Source organism: Bemisia tabaci, chromosome 5, assembly GCF_918797505.1.
Source record: "Bemisia tabaci chromosome 5, PGI_BMITA_v3".
In the NCBI taxonomy this organism is placed as follows: domain Eukaryota; kingdom Metazoa; phylum Arthropoda; class Insecta; order Hemiptera; family Aleyrodidae; genus Bemisia; species Bemisia tabaci.
The window spans coordinates 16,636,077-16,648,593 of NC_092797.1; the positions used below are offsets into that span (position 1 = coordinate 16,636,077).

General features: G+C 35.3%; 2 protein-coding genes across 2 annotated transcripts; one reads left to right on the top strand and one right to left on the bottom strand.

Annotated features, from left to right (window-relative positions):
• The first annotated feature begins 1,649 nt into the window (after positions 1-1,649).
• LOC109042114 (BRISC complex subunit Abraxas 2) lies at positions 1,650-2,567 on the top strand. Its single transcript, XM_019058678.2, has one exon. The coding sequence runs from the start codon at positions 1,650-1,652 to the stop codon at positions 2,565-2,567; it is 918 nt and encodes a 305-aa protein (XP_018914223.2).
• Positions 2,568-4,592: 2,025 nt separating this feature from the next.
• LOC109042240 (ubiquitin thioesterase otubain-like) lies at positions 4,593-11,467 on the bottom strand. The gene is made up of 7 exons (XM_019058891.2): positions 11,253-11,467; positions 10,431-10,467; positions 9,631-9,683; positions 7,957-8,171; positions 7,041-7,125; positions 6,128-6,328; positions 4,593-5,369 (listed from the first exon to the last, which is right to left on the bottom strand). Exons 2-7 carry the CDS (start codon positions 10,459-10,461, stop codon positions 5,169-5,171), a joined length of 786 nt encoding a protein of 261 aa, XP_018914436.1. The 5' UTR covers positions 10,462-10,467; positions 11,253-11,467; the 3' UTR covers positions 4,593-5,168.
• Between the last annotated feature and the right edge of the window lie 1,050 nt (positions 11,468-12,517).

Here is a 12,517-nt window from a genome sequence, read left to right on the forward strand (position 1 = left end):
TATATTATAATCTGCAAATTTTTTCAATAATGTTATCTACTCAGTATACTGATGAACTCTGATTTGTTTATTTCCACCGATAAAGCACAAAAACATAGCCCGATTATACGAATAAAGAAGGAGAATTAATTAAAATACGGGTAAACAAGGCTAAAAATTATTGAAACACTTAAAGGCAGGACGTTTCGAGCTGCTACCAGCTCATTTTCAGCTGCAAAAACAAGTAAAAAATTGAGTGGCGACCTGACCCCAGCCGTTATTATGAGTGGTTACGTGATAACGACTGAGGTCAGGTCGCCACTCAATTTTTTACTTGTTTTTATGTGTTTTTGCAGCTGAAAATGAGCTGGAAGCAGCTCGAAACGTCTTACCTTTTAGTGTTTCAATAATTTTTAGCCTTGTTTACTCGTATTTTAATTAATTCTCCTTCTTTATTTATTTCCACCTTAATTATTTAATCTGGAAATATTGAACCACATAAATTCTACTGAGAAACTAATTCTTGAATTCTTCGGAACGTTTCATCCCACAAAAATCTGAAAAAGAAGTATTCTCCCGCCGAAAATCTGCTGAAAATAGCCAAAATTTCAGTTTTGGTTCCTAGTTTTAAATGCCCATGGATTTTCCCGCCAATGGCGCTCACAAAACTACTCACGCTCCTCCGCCGATGTTAGCGATCTGGACTAATCTGTGCCGTTCTGTTGTGAGCGGGTGATTGCAGCGCATTCTCGCGTAGGATCCTAGTCAACTCAGAGGATCCTTCCCCCCGAACCTCGACTCATCCATCGCCCGCTCCAAAAGTGAGGTTAAGCCGGAGATTGAAAAATAACACATAAGGCGGCTGAATTCTTGAAAAATAAGTATATTTTTGGCGTTTTTCGACCCCTTTCTACATGGATGGGCCCGCCGCATGTATTAGTACGGTGAAAAATTCGATTTTTTGCAGTTATACGCGATCCTACGGATTTTAATGAAGTCCAACAACTGATAACAGCAGTGAGTTGCGAGGATCCTACGCGAGAATGCAGCACTAGTACCTGCTCACGAATTTTTACATTGACTCTTACGGGAGTCCAGGGTCCTATAGAACTGGTCCCTGCCTTCCGTAAGTGGCTGTTTATCCGCAAGGCGGAATTAGGCCAATCAAAACACAACAACAACAACAACATAACCTCTGAAGGCATGGTTTGTTTATGTTGAAATTTTCAGGAAATTTTTTCAGTCAGCTCCTTTGAATATCTGAATGTGAAGTGAATTCCAAATCTCAACGTGCAGTGTGATTTTTCATTTGTGTTTCTCTATATACTGTCATATCAATTGTGGTAATAGTGTTAATGAGTAACCAGTTGCTAATCGAGCATGAAATAATTGCAAGAGATAGATGATTTGCAAACTACGAACGCTTGCTGTCAAGATGATGATTTTTCTGCTCAATATTCAGTGATTATATTGCGTGACAGCCTCTCTAATTAATTGATTAACAGGAGAATCATACACTCAGTTTTGTTATTTCACTACCTTGCTTTGGCTATCACCGTGATGATAGTTTGTTTCATACATACTGAACGGAAATATTCTCTAAGTTTGCTGAGCAGTGAAAAATTATTCTAATACGAACCTCTAGCTCAGTCCACTCAAATTATTGGAAGATGGAATTTAAGCTATCAGCATCCAACGCAGCCCTCTCTGGGCTACTTTACGATTGTTGCAACAGCGAATCAGACCAAATTGGTTTTTTAATCGGCAAAACAGCTGTCACCATGGAAGTTGTCATTAATGACTCACAAGAGCCATCTTCCAAGAAAGTAGTCTCTACAGACATTCTATCAACTTTACCTGTTTCAGTGTTTTCGTTTTACAATGCAGCAGGAACTATCATTGAAGATCAGTTGCGGCATCTAATTGGGCATTTACCGGAACAAATTGTTGGTTGGTACGTTTACAGAAGGAATTCAGTAAACTCCTTAAGTTTACGAGATTCCTTGATCGATCGTCAGCTACGAAAAATGATTGCAGATCGCGATGGAAAATTCTTCATTGTATGTGTTGTTTCAGAACAGAAAGATAACAATAGTACCATTGAAATTGAGTATACATTTTATGGACGGAACAGGACTGGCTATGTCCCTATCAAAGTTTTTGTTGATAATTTAGCTGAAAGTGGTATTGACTTTAAAAAGTCTTCATCGGTCGTTGAAAGATTGGACTTGTTTCGTAAAATCGATCTTGATAAGGCCTTCAAAGATGATATGCCTAAATTTATCGAACATTATCAAGAGGAAGTAGGCTCCATATTTCAGCACCTCTCTGTTGAACTTTGTCAGTCGGAAGAGGAAATAATTAAGCTGAAGAGTAGATTGAAAAAATTGCAGCCTGAATCAGAGAGTGACTGCCAACTTCAGCAGTTCAATCACTCTGTCACCAATGCGTCAGGCAACAGTCACACAAATCATTACCCCATGAATAGTGGTGAACCATGCCAGCCAGTCAAAAAACAAGGTGAATCCAATGCGATGCAAATGGAAACGGAAAAAGAACCCTCACAAAATTTCAGCCAAGAATACTAAATCTTCCCCTACTTCTTTATCCATTCATCTCCTGAGGTTGAAATTGTACGTTGTCAGCTCCAGAAAAAAATGAAATGAAATGAAATGAAACATTCCATCCCCCTAATTTCTTTTCAGTATTGTTCATTTTAACTTGAATTTCTGCCTTGAGACTGATTTTCAGTTCTTTGTGAGTTAATTGTATTCTTTACTTTGACCAATTAATTTTGATTTTATCAATTGTGCCTTCAGCATCTGTTTGCTAGTGTTTCAAATTGTTGTTATCTACTAAACATTGGAGGCCTTTTAGACTAGATACCCAGGCTTTTAGCTCCATCATGCTATGATAACAAGGCATTATTACAACCTAAGCTTGACTTCGACACACAGGTATATTGGCACATTCAAAAGACTCTGCCTTGCCGAAGCCAATCAACCCTTCAATAACAGATCAAGCCTCTCACCTGACTGCCACTTTTCAAGTCTTAGACTGTAATATAACTATTGTATACAATTAGCAAAATGAAAAAGTAAGTAAACATTGATATCTTGTAATTTTGACCACTTCTCGTAATTAAAAAAAAGAAAAGAAAAAAATTACAGCTCAAAGCAGGCCCCAAAGAACAGTCTCAAACGTGCCCAGATTTACGAAGTTTTGTGTTCAGGCAAATGGTATTGTGCCAACCCTGTTTGATGGGTGACAGACACAAGGAGAACTGAGGTGCCTTCATTCAGAAAATTTTAACCATTCTCTCACCATAAATTTATTCTGATACAGGCGTCTGTAGGATTTATTTAAGTACAGTTACTTGTGTTGGATTTTCAGTATACTGTTTTGAAAAATACGAAAAGCATAGCCTTCCACATCCCTTCTGCGGATGATGATACCTTCATTTGAGCAATTTCCAATCTGATGATCTAAACATTTATTGCCTGGCTTTGCATTAGCCAACATGTCGAAAAAATTTTCCCTCCATCCCTTATCCGTGGTGTGTATTCAATTTTTTCACATGAACCTTTTTCTGGGTTGGATGGTACCCTGCGCCCCATTTAATTTCCTTTTCTCATCCCCTCTATATTTTATTTTAGTTTCAATTGTGCTACCTGGGGCTCTAGTGTTGGAGCTATTCCTCTCAACTTAGATTGTTCTCAGGCCAAAATGAGGATGAATTATTCTGCACTTAAGAGTGTGCTGCCTTTTCTCATTCTTGTTGATAGAGTTCTTACCATAATTATCACTTCCATGTGCTGAGACCGTTTACTTACTCACTAATTTTCCTATGTTGCTCTCATAACTATAAATGACTGTGCTAGAGTCAAAGCAAAATTAGTTTCCATACTATCCGAGTCAGAAAGACAGCTTGACAGAAAAGCTGCTGCCTTCAATCTCTGTATTTACTTTCACTGCTAAACCGAAGACAGAGCAGATCTTCTCTTGTACTCCCCACGTTTGTAAACTCATCAGGCAAAACTCTTAGAGGCATCTGCACATGCAGAAATATTGTTCATTAATTTTTTATGCGTAGTGTACATTTTTAAACAGAATATTGCTTAGTTACTCAAAAGAATTTTTGTTTAATGGTTACCTAATTTTGATGTTTTCTATTTCTATAATTCCTTTTAATTTTGAAATAAATATATATTTCTTTATGACTTATCTGTTTCAATATCTATCAGTCCCACTATTCTCCTTCTCAAATTGTAGTTTAATAGACGTATGTAAGTTGTCTTTGTTGACAAATAAGTATTACTTCAGATGTGAAATGAGGCGGTGGGTGTGAGAAAGGCGATTCTCGATTGTGGTGTTTCAGAATCTTTGCTAACATTTCATTAACTGAAATAAAATTGAAGGCATGCATTTCATTGCAATTTTTATGGAATAATAATTTCTTTGTGATTCTACAGTGTTCTATCGTAAAAATTCCGGGAAAATCACCCATTAGATTTTCTCAAAGACATAAATTAGTGACAAAGATTCTAAAACTCTGCGACCGAAAATTGCCCTTCTTAACCCTGCTTGATTAATGTAAAAAAATACAGGTAGAATGACTTTTAAATATTTTTATTACACTTTCACACAGAATTAAATGTGCACAATGTAAATGGATTATAGAGATCTAAAGATGTTTTAACTGCATGTTAAAAAAATATTTTCATGCTTAGCGAGCAAAGTCGCATCAAAGAATCATTAGAGTGTTATGAAAAACACTCAAAGCTACAGTCAGCTAGAAATGTACCAATGACATTGGGCTTGTTTTAAAAAAAGATAAATGAAAACAAGATACTAAATGATAAAAGTACAGGGGAGGAAGAGCGAGATACTTGAGTTTTAAACGGATAACATCTCGCCTAAAGGTACAAAATTTTTTCATGATGGTCAATTTGATTTTGCCGATGTCGATTTCGACTTCATTACTTGGGAAAAAATTATTGATGCAGAATTTGAATCTAAGAAATTGAATAAACATTAAAATTTACAGGGAGCAATTGAGAATGTAATTTAACAAAACTTTTGTTTCAAAGCGTGATTGGAAAGAGTCTAGGGAATATATCCAGCAATTGTCGAAGTTAGAAATAACAGCATAGGGTAGAAAAAGGGGAGGATGAAAATGAGTTATTGAGCTAGATAGGATAAAGAATATCATAATGACTTGGACGATACAATAAATGAATTGTTGGTTGCGTCCCTTCAGGGAAATCATGAGCGATAGCTTCTGTTGATTCACCTCTATCTAGGTACCGAACTCTGACTCCGACATTCAAAGCTGTGCTCAAAGCAATGATATGAATATGGTCACTTTCTCTAAACATAGGTTCCACTTCCTGTAACAGATATGGAAATGTTCATTTGTAAATCAGATGATGAGGCTCAAGTTACACAAAATTCAAAGCATGGTTCCTTAATGGAAGCAATAGTTCCGTCTCCTTGCACATATCAAGAGTACTAAAATATTTGTTAACTTTCAGTTAGGGCATACTTTGTATTTTCTTGCCGACTGCCTTTCGGTCAATTGTCAGACAGTACATTCTTTTTACCTACCAGTTACGTACCTACTCCAGGAAATAACCTGGAATGAAGGGGAGTTAGAAAAGTAAACCTGAAAATCCCAAGTGAGTGAGGAAGAGATTTTTTTCAGCAACCCTGGAATCAATTTGGGGAAAAATCAGAAAAGACTTCTCATTGACTTTTTGTGACACAACTATAAAGTTGCACAATCAAGAAAATTTTGCAATGAGTTGACAACCTTTAAGCCTTGGACTTTCAAATAAAGAATCATGATCCAAAAATGGAGTATAAGATAGAAAGTTTCTTGCTGGCTATAGACATCTGTTCTATATAACCATGGAATGATCTCGTTTGTCCACACAAAGCAAATAAAGAATGGTGGTCGCATTTCGTACCCTCTTGACGTCACACAGCATCGGGTACATCCTGATTGCATGGCAAAGCACGTACCCTCTGCGTGTCACACCCTTTAAAATGATGGCTTAGCTCGAAATGTGACCACCTTTCTTTAACCGCCTTGTTGTCCACAGGCATACATGTTTAAGTTGTATTAGGAGATCTCAAGATGACATACCTGATGACAAAATTCTGTGATAGTCCTATCTCCTTCGATAAAATGTTGATAAAAGTCGGCATCTTGTTGAAGCTGACCAGATGCAAGAAGTCTTAAGTACACAACTACATAATTTGAATACCCCTGGTTATTGAAAGCAGCATGGAGTTCGTCATGAGCGTTGGGCTCTTCTTTACCAGCTATGGCTAGCACCTCCATAAACTAAAAATAGAAAGATTGACAAATTAGAGCCAGATATTGTTTGGTTTGCTATGGTAACTTATTGGAAGATAGCAGAAGTCATTGAAAAAAAATAATTAAGGTTTATAAACATGCATTGGATGGACTTCAGTAAGTTCTAGATATCTTTAATATGTTCATGAAAAGGGAGTCTAGAAACATTACTTAAAAGAAGTTAGCGCTTTGCTAGTTTCCAGAAAATTTATATTGCACAAAGCTTAGAAATTCGCATGAAGAGCTTGTTGTTTAACATGACGGATATTGGAAGTGCTGAGGGAAAATAAAGATACGTACAACAACAAAAGCAAAGGTGCTATGCATGATTAGGTGGTTTAAAATATAACAAACTTAAGGTTTTCCTATTATACCCTTTATTACAATGCTTTCCTCTTTTGAGAGTTTGAAAGTAAGTTAGATTTTGTTTGACGTCAAATACTGAGAACTTTCTCGAGTGGTTAAAGCCAAATTTATGCGCTGCTATAGGACAATTGAAACTGCATTAGAGCCATATGAAATCTTAAACATTAGGCACCACAAAAGAGCTATTAGCGATATAATTTCAAAGTGCATTGGTGGAAATCAGCTATCATAAAAGATTTTTTAAAATTAAAAAAGTTGCGTAATCATCTGCGGCATTTTGTTGGTGATGATTCATTCAAAATATTCAGGCACATAGGTATAAGTGAATACTTACTGTATCATGAAAATCTTCCAAAGTAAATTGAGGAAATCCAAGCGAGATCAATTTTTTCTTACTTTCTACAGCAATATTATAAAAACTGGAAAAAAAAGAAAGAAATTCACAAAGTTAACAGTGATAATTAGGCAAATTTTGTACAAGTACATTTGGCACTATCTTGGTGCTCTCAAACGCAACTTTTGGTCAGCCATTAACGAATAAGTATAAGGTATTGTTTTGAAAAGGTAAGGTACATTGAAATAAAGACAGAGCAAACTAAATTTTGACATGGGCTCTCAAATATATGAGAGTAAACTTACGCTCAAATGGAAGATCCTTGTTTTTAGCTTAAAAGAAACTAGAGACAGATGATACACAGTACAAAGTTGCTAATTACTGATTATCTTAAGTGGAAACAGATTCTAGTTTTACACAACTTTCAGTTTTACTTACAATGCCTTCAAGTGCATAATGAAGATACCAAGTTTAAGGAATTAAGTTTATTTAGGTACCAAATGAAAGGTGAAACATGATAATGATTGCATAAGTTGAGCTGCATCTTTGTTTGTGACACTACTATGGTAGAGGTATCAACAGAGGCTAGTATGAAATCGTTTTCAGAAGAATAGGATTCTTTGCTATTCAAGCTAGCAGACTGTCACATTAGTTATAATACTTCAAGGTCCATAGTACATAAAAAAATATTATGAAGAACCAGCTACATTTTCAAACTCTGTTAACTAAACTTCAACACTTGATGTGTGATACTTGTGCAGTTTTATAACATCCCCAATCTTGATGAGAGCGGAACAATTTTGAAACGCAAAAGTCCAACCGACATTTAATTCTCAGGAGTGAAAGTAGAAAGATCAATTCTCAAAATGTATGAGAATGTTTGAGGTAGCATTGAAACTGTTTCTTATTCTCTTACCTGTTATAGTCTTCTTTATGGTCCAGTAAGCTTTCGAAGTAAGCATAAGCAAAGGCACGGAAAAAACAGTTGCCGTCCGGCCGTGTACGGCGGATATTCTTGTACTTGGTGGCCAGATCTTTGACTTTCAGTTTATAAATTTCATCGCTAAGATATTCTGCCTCCAAGGTTGACAACGACTCCTTATCGCCCACTAACATGATAGATTCATTGATCTGAAAAATACGAATGATTGCAAGAAAAATTAATTTGGGAACATCTTGCATTATGTAAGCTTGCCAGCCCATTGACACTGTATCTAACACTGCCGTATTAAGAAAGCTGCACAAGAGAAAAACGCAGTACAAACACCCGGATGTTGCCAAATTTCTTCCTATGAAACAATTTTTGAGGAAACGTCCACGTATTTTTCCTTGAAAATTTTAGATACTGTAGATAAAATCGTCAGTGGAATTCTCTGAAAAATGGGGAGAAAAATATAGAAAAATTTTCCTGAAAATTTATATTTTATAAACAGGTTTGGCAACGCCTGAAGGCTTATTAGTTATTTGGCGTCCTTCCTTTGAACAACAGAATAGTAACAGAGCACACTTCAAGGATTTATGAAAAGTCCCGCTTCAAACATGAATAATTGTTGGAAGGATTCAGGAAATTTAATAATCCTAAAATAAAAATTCCTTGGATACCAGAGTAGATTCCATCTTTTTCTTCATATAGGTGAGCAAGAAGAAAAAGCACCATCAAGGCCATTATTTTGGATATTAAAAGAAAGCAAACCTAACTAGCCGAGTCTAATTTTTTATCTCTTGTGTCACATTATGATAAATATGCAGATAACAAAAAATAAAGACTGATGAAGGCTATTAAGGAAGCAGTTTTAAGTAAAAGTTCAGTTTTCAGTGAGTGAATAATTACAAGAAAAGGGACTCTAGTTAATGAGCCTTTAAAATCGAATTATTAAATCATACTAAAGCTTAGAGGAGTGCTACAAGAAAAGTAGGGTCAAAAATGCCAAAAATTTCAGATATGACTGAAGTTTTGGTGGTATAAATTTCGCAGTTCAAAAAACTTGGTTCTGAGAAATATTCTCTAAAAATATGCTGGGCCATGATTGCATGGTTCAGTGCACGGAGTGCCTAATAATAATCAAATTTATGTCCTCCATCAGCACAAAAATGAACTAAATTTCTTGCAACTTGTTCTTTAAGACGCCCAAGAAAGTTAATCATCAAAATTTTAAAATCAGATTTATTCTTACCAAACTGTACAAATGGATCACATTTTATTGACGGGAGCTAACTTGACTAGTTCTTTTAAAATTGTAGAACTTCTTCTTCGCTTCAAAAAACACTAAATATCTAAGGGTAAAATGAGAAAATTTACAAGAATGTTTCCCTGAAAATTAACAATTTTTAGGTGTAAAAACACAAACTTCTTTCTTTTCTAGGCAATTTTTGGAAAAATATGAAGATTCAGGATTTTTACAACACTGTAATCATGTTGGTTCAGTTCTGCATACACAATCCAAATAATACTCATGGTACTACCAGTCACGAATATTTTAGGAGCACTTTGGTTTACAAAGACTATTAAGGTTTAACTATTCACTTTCATCCCTCGCAGAGAGGACATTGATACCCTAATATGAACTAGACTAATTAAAATATTACAAACCTCTTTTTCAATTTCTCGTTGTCTTTGCATAATCAGGTCATCTTGATTTTTTCCTGAAACAGATTTAATAATATTTCAAATACCATGTAAATTCTATGTAAAAGCTGAGAATGCGTTGAGAATAAGTTGACAAATCTTACAAGAATTGAAATATTTGACCAATGTATTTGATGTTCAAGAATCAGTTCCACCGAAGCAGGAAATTCTTGTATTAAGTATTACTTTTTGAGAAGACAACAAATAATTACACAGGAATTCCACCATCAATGATCAGCAAATTTAGATGAAAGGTATTAGGTACACTGAGTAAGGCGGGAATCCACAATTGTAAGGGTCAGAGCTACAGAGGCTTGAATACATTGCAATGTCGCAAAGTTTCACTTGACAATTTACTTTCTAAATCAAGAAGGATTACTCATTTCTTTCTTTTATTTTTGGTAAAATTTTTTGGTGATTTGAAAAACCTCCAGAACTTGGATTGGGAGGAGACAAGAATAAAATTGCTCCTTTTTGTTTTCAAGAAAAATATAGCACAGCTCAAATTGTGATGTTGCAAACTTCTTTTTCATTTTATTTTTTCAAAAGAAAATGAATGCGTGTTATTTCTTGGAATACTTACTGATTTTTCTTTGTCCAATTAGGAAATTCTGTTAAAAGTTTCAAACAATACCTACATCCTTTTTCTTAAATAAAAATAATTACAACAACAAAAAAGATTTTGAAACTTGGCGATCAACACTCATATTTTGAAATATTCACATATGCGTAGGTGAAGTTGACATCATTCTTTAATCACTCACCTGATTCAAATTCTCCTCCACTGTCACCCATTTTTACCTGTAACAAATAAAAATAGATGTGCATGATTGCATGTACTATAGATTAAATATTTTTTTCGAGACCATATCGTCTTACATTCTTTAAAAAAAGCACCTTGGAAAAAAATGTAGACTCAATAGATAGGTGCTTGAAAAATTAATGAATCCATAAAAAGGCCTCAGCTCCACTAGAGTGGCAAATGTATTGCAGGAAGATGCATAATTTTGAGATGGATTTCCACTTCTAGTGGCTCTGTCTTCCCGAACACAATTTTTGGAAACATACAAAAATGATGCTTACAATGAGTAGATGCATGAATTCAAAGTGCCTTCTGATGCTTTCAAGCACATGAGGAAAAATCCAGCAATCTACAGAGCTCATGGATCTCTAGAGGAATTGCAATGAGTATAGACAATTAGGGATTCGACTGGAGCGATTGGGAGCTCTCATTCGGGTGGCCACAGGGAGATATTCTTTAGCGTCTTGTTTTGAATTTATTTGATCCCTGTAGATCATTATGAAAGAGGATCTATTGAGGATGAAAGTTTAAGTAAATAGCGAAGACTTGATGATGAAGTCATGCATCATTATTCAGCGATATTTTGACGCAGGTAACATACTTTCAGGTTATGAGATGATTAGCAATCTTGATAATGCATTTCGAGGAAAACGCAATGATAGTACATGAAAACTGATTGAAATAAGCTGGCAGGAGAGCGATAATTGATAGAACGAACTAAGGGCGACAAAATATTTGAATGAAAACCAGACGTTGCAAGGATTAAACTTTAGGCTTTGCTTACCTTATTATATAAAAAATGATAGCACCCGGTGAACGAAAATTTACTCGGAGGTTATCACTAGACCGGTGGACGGTCTTTAAGTGCAATGTAGCTAGCTTGAGAGCATAACTGATTAAATTATAATATAATTACAGTCTACAGGGAGCTTTTTTGATAGGACTTTCAAAAATTATCAAAACAAAACATTCGACATTATTACGCGGTTGCCGTATCGACGGATAACCATTCTCTTTTTCGTTCTTTGACCTGCAATGTTGCCACATGTACGAGCTTCGGCCTTGAGAGCCACAGATTAGTCCAGATCGCTAACATCGGCGGAGGAGCGTGAGTAGTTTTGTGAGCGCCATTGGCGGGAAAATCCATGGGCATTTAAAACTAGGAACCAAAACTGAAATTTTGGCTATTTTCAGCAGATTTTCGGCGGGAGAATACTTCTTTTTCAGATTTTTGTGGGATGAAACGTTCCGAAGAATTCAAGAATTAGTTTCTCAGTAGAATTTATGTGGTTCAATATTTCCAGATTAAATAATTAAGGTGGAAATAAATAAAGAAGGAGAATTAATTAAAATACGAGTAAACAAGGCTAAAAATTATTGAAACACTAAAAGGTAAGACGTTTCGAGCTGCTTCCAGCTCATTTTCAGCTGCAAAAACACATAAAAACAAGTAAAAAATTGAGTGGCGACCTGACCTCAGTCGTTATCACGTAACCACTCATAATAACGGCTGGGGTCAGGTCGCCACTCAATTTTTTACTTGTTTTTGCAGCTGAAAATGAGCTGGTAGCAGCTCGAAACGTCCTGCCTTTAAGTGTTTCAATAATTTTTAGCCTTGTTTACCCGTATTTTAATTAATTCTCCTTCTTTATTCGTATAATCGGGCTATGTTTTTGTGCTTTATCGGTGGAAATAAACAAATCAGAGTTCATCAGTATACTGAGTAGATAACATTATTGAAAAAATTTGCAGATTATAATATATCATATTTTTGAAGTTTAAAGCCTTAGAAACCGAAAATTAAAGCAAAATCCTGCCAAAATGAGACTTTTGGTTCCTAGTTTTGAATTCCCGCCAGGCCCCCATGAGAGCAGTTAATTGCTACCAACTGTTGTAAGAATATTGGAACAGAATACTTAGCATAACAGTACTTGATAAAATCTTATTTGATCAAAAACCATTATTACACATTACTATTTATACTTTTTTCAAGCTTTATAATCAGATTCAATAGGAAATTTCTCTCGATCTGGTCAAGTTCTTTCACTA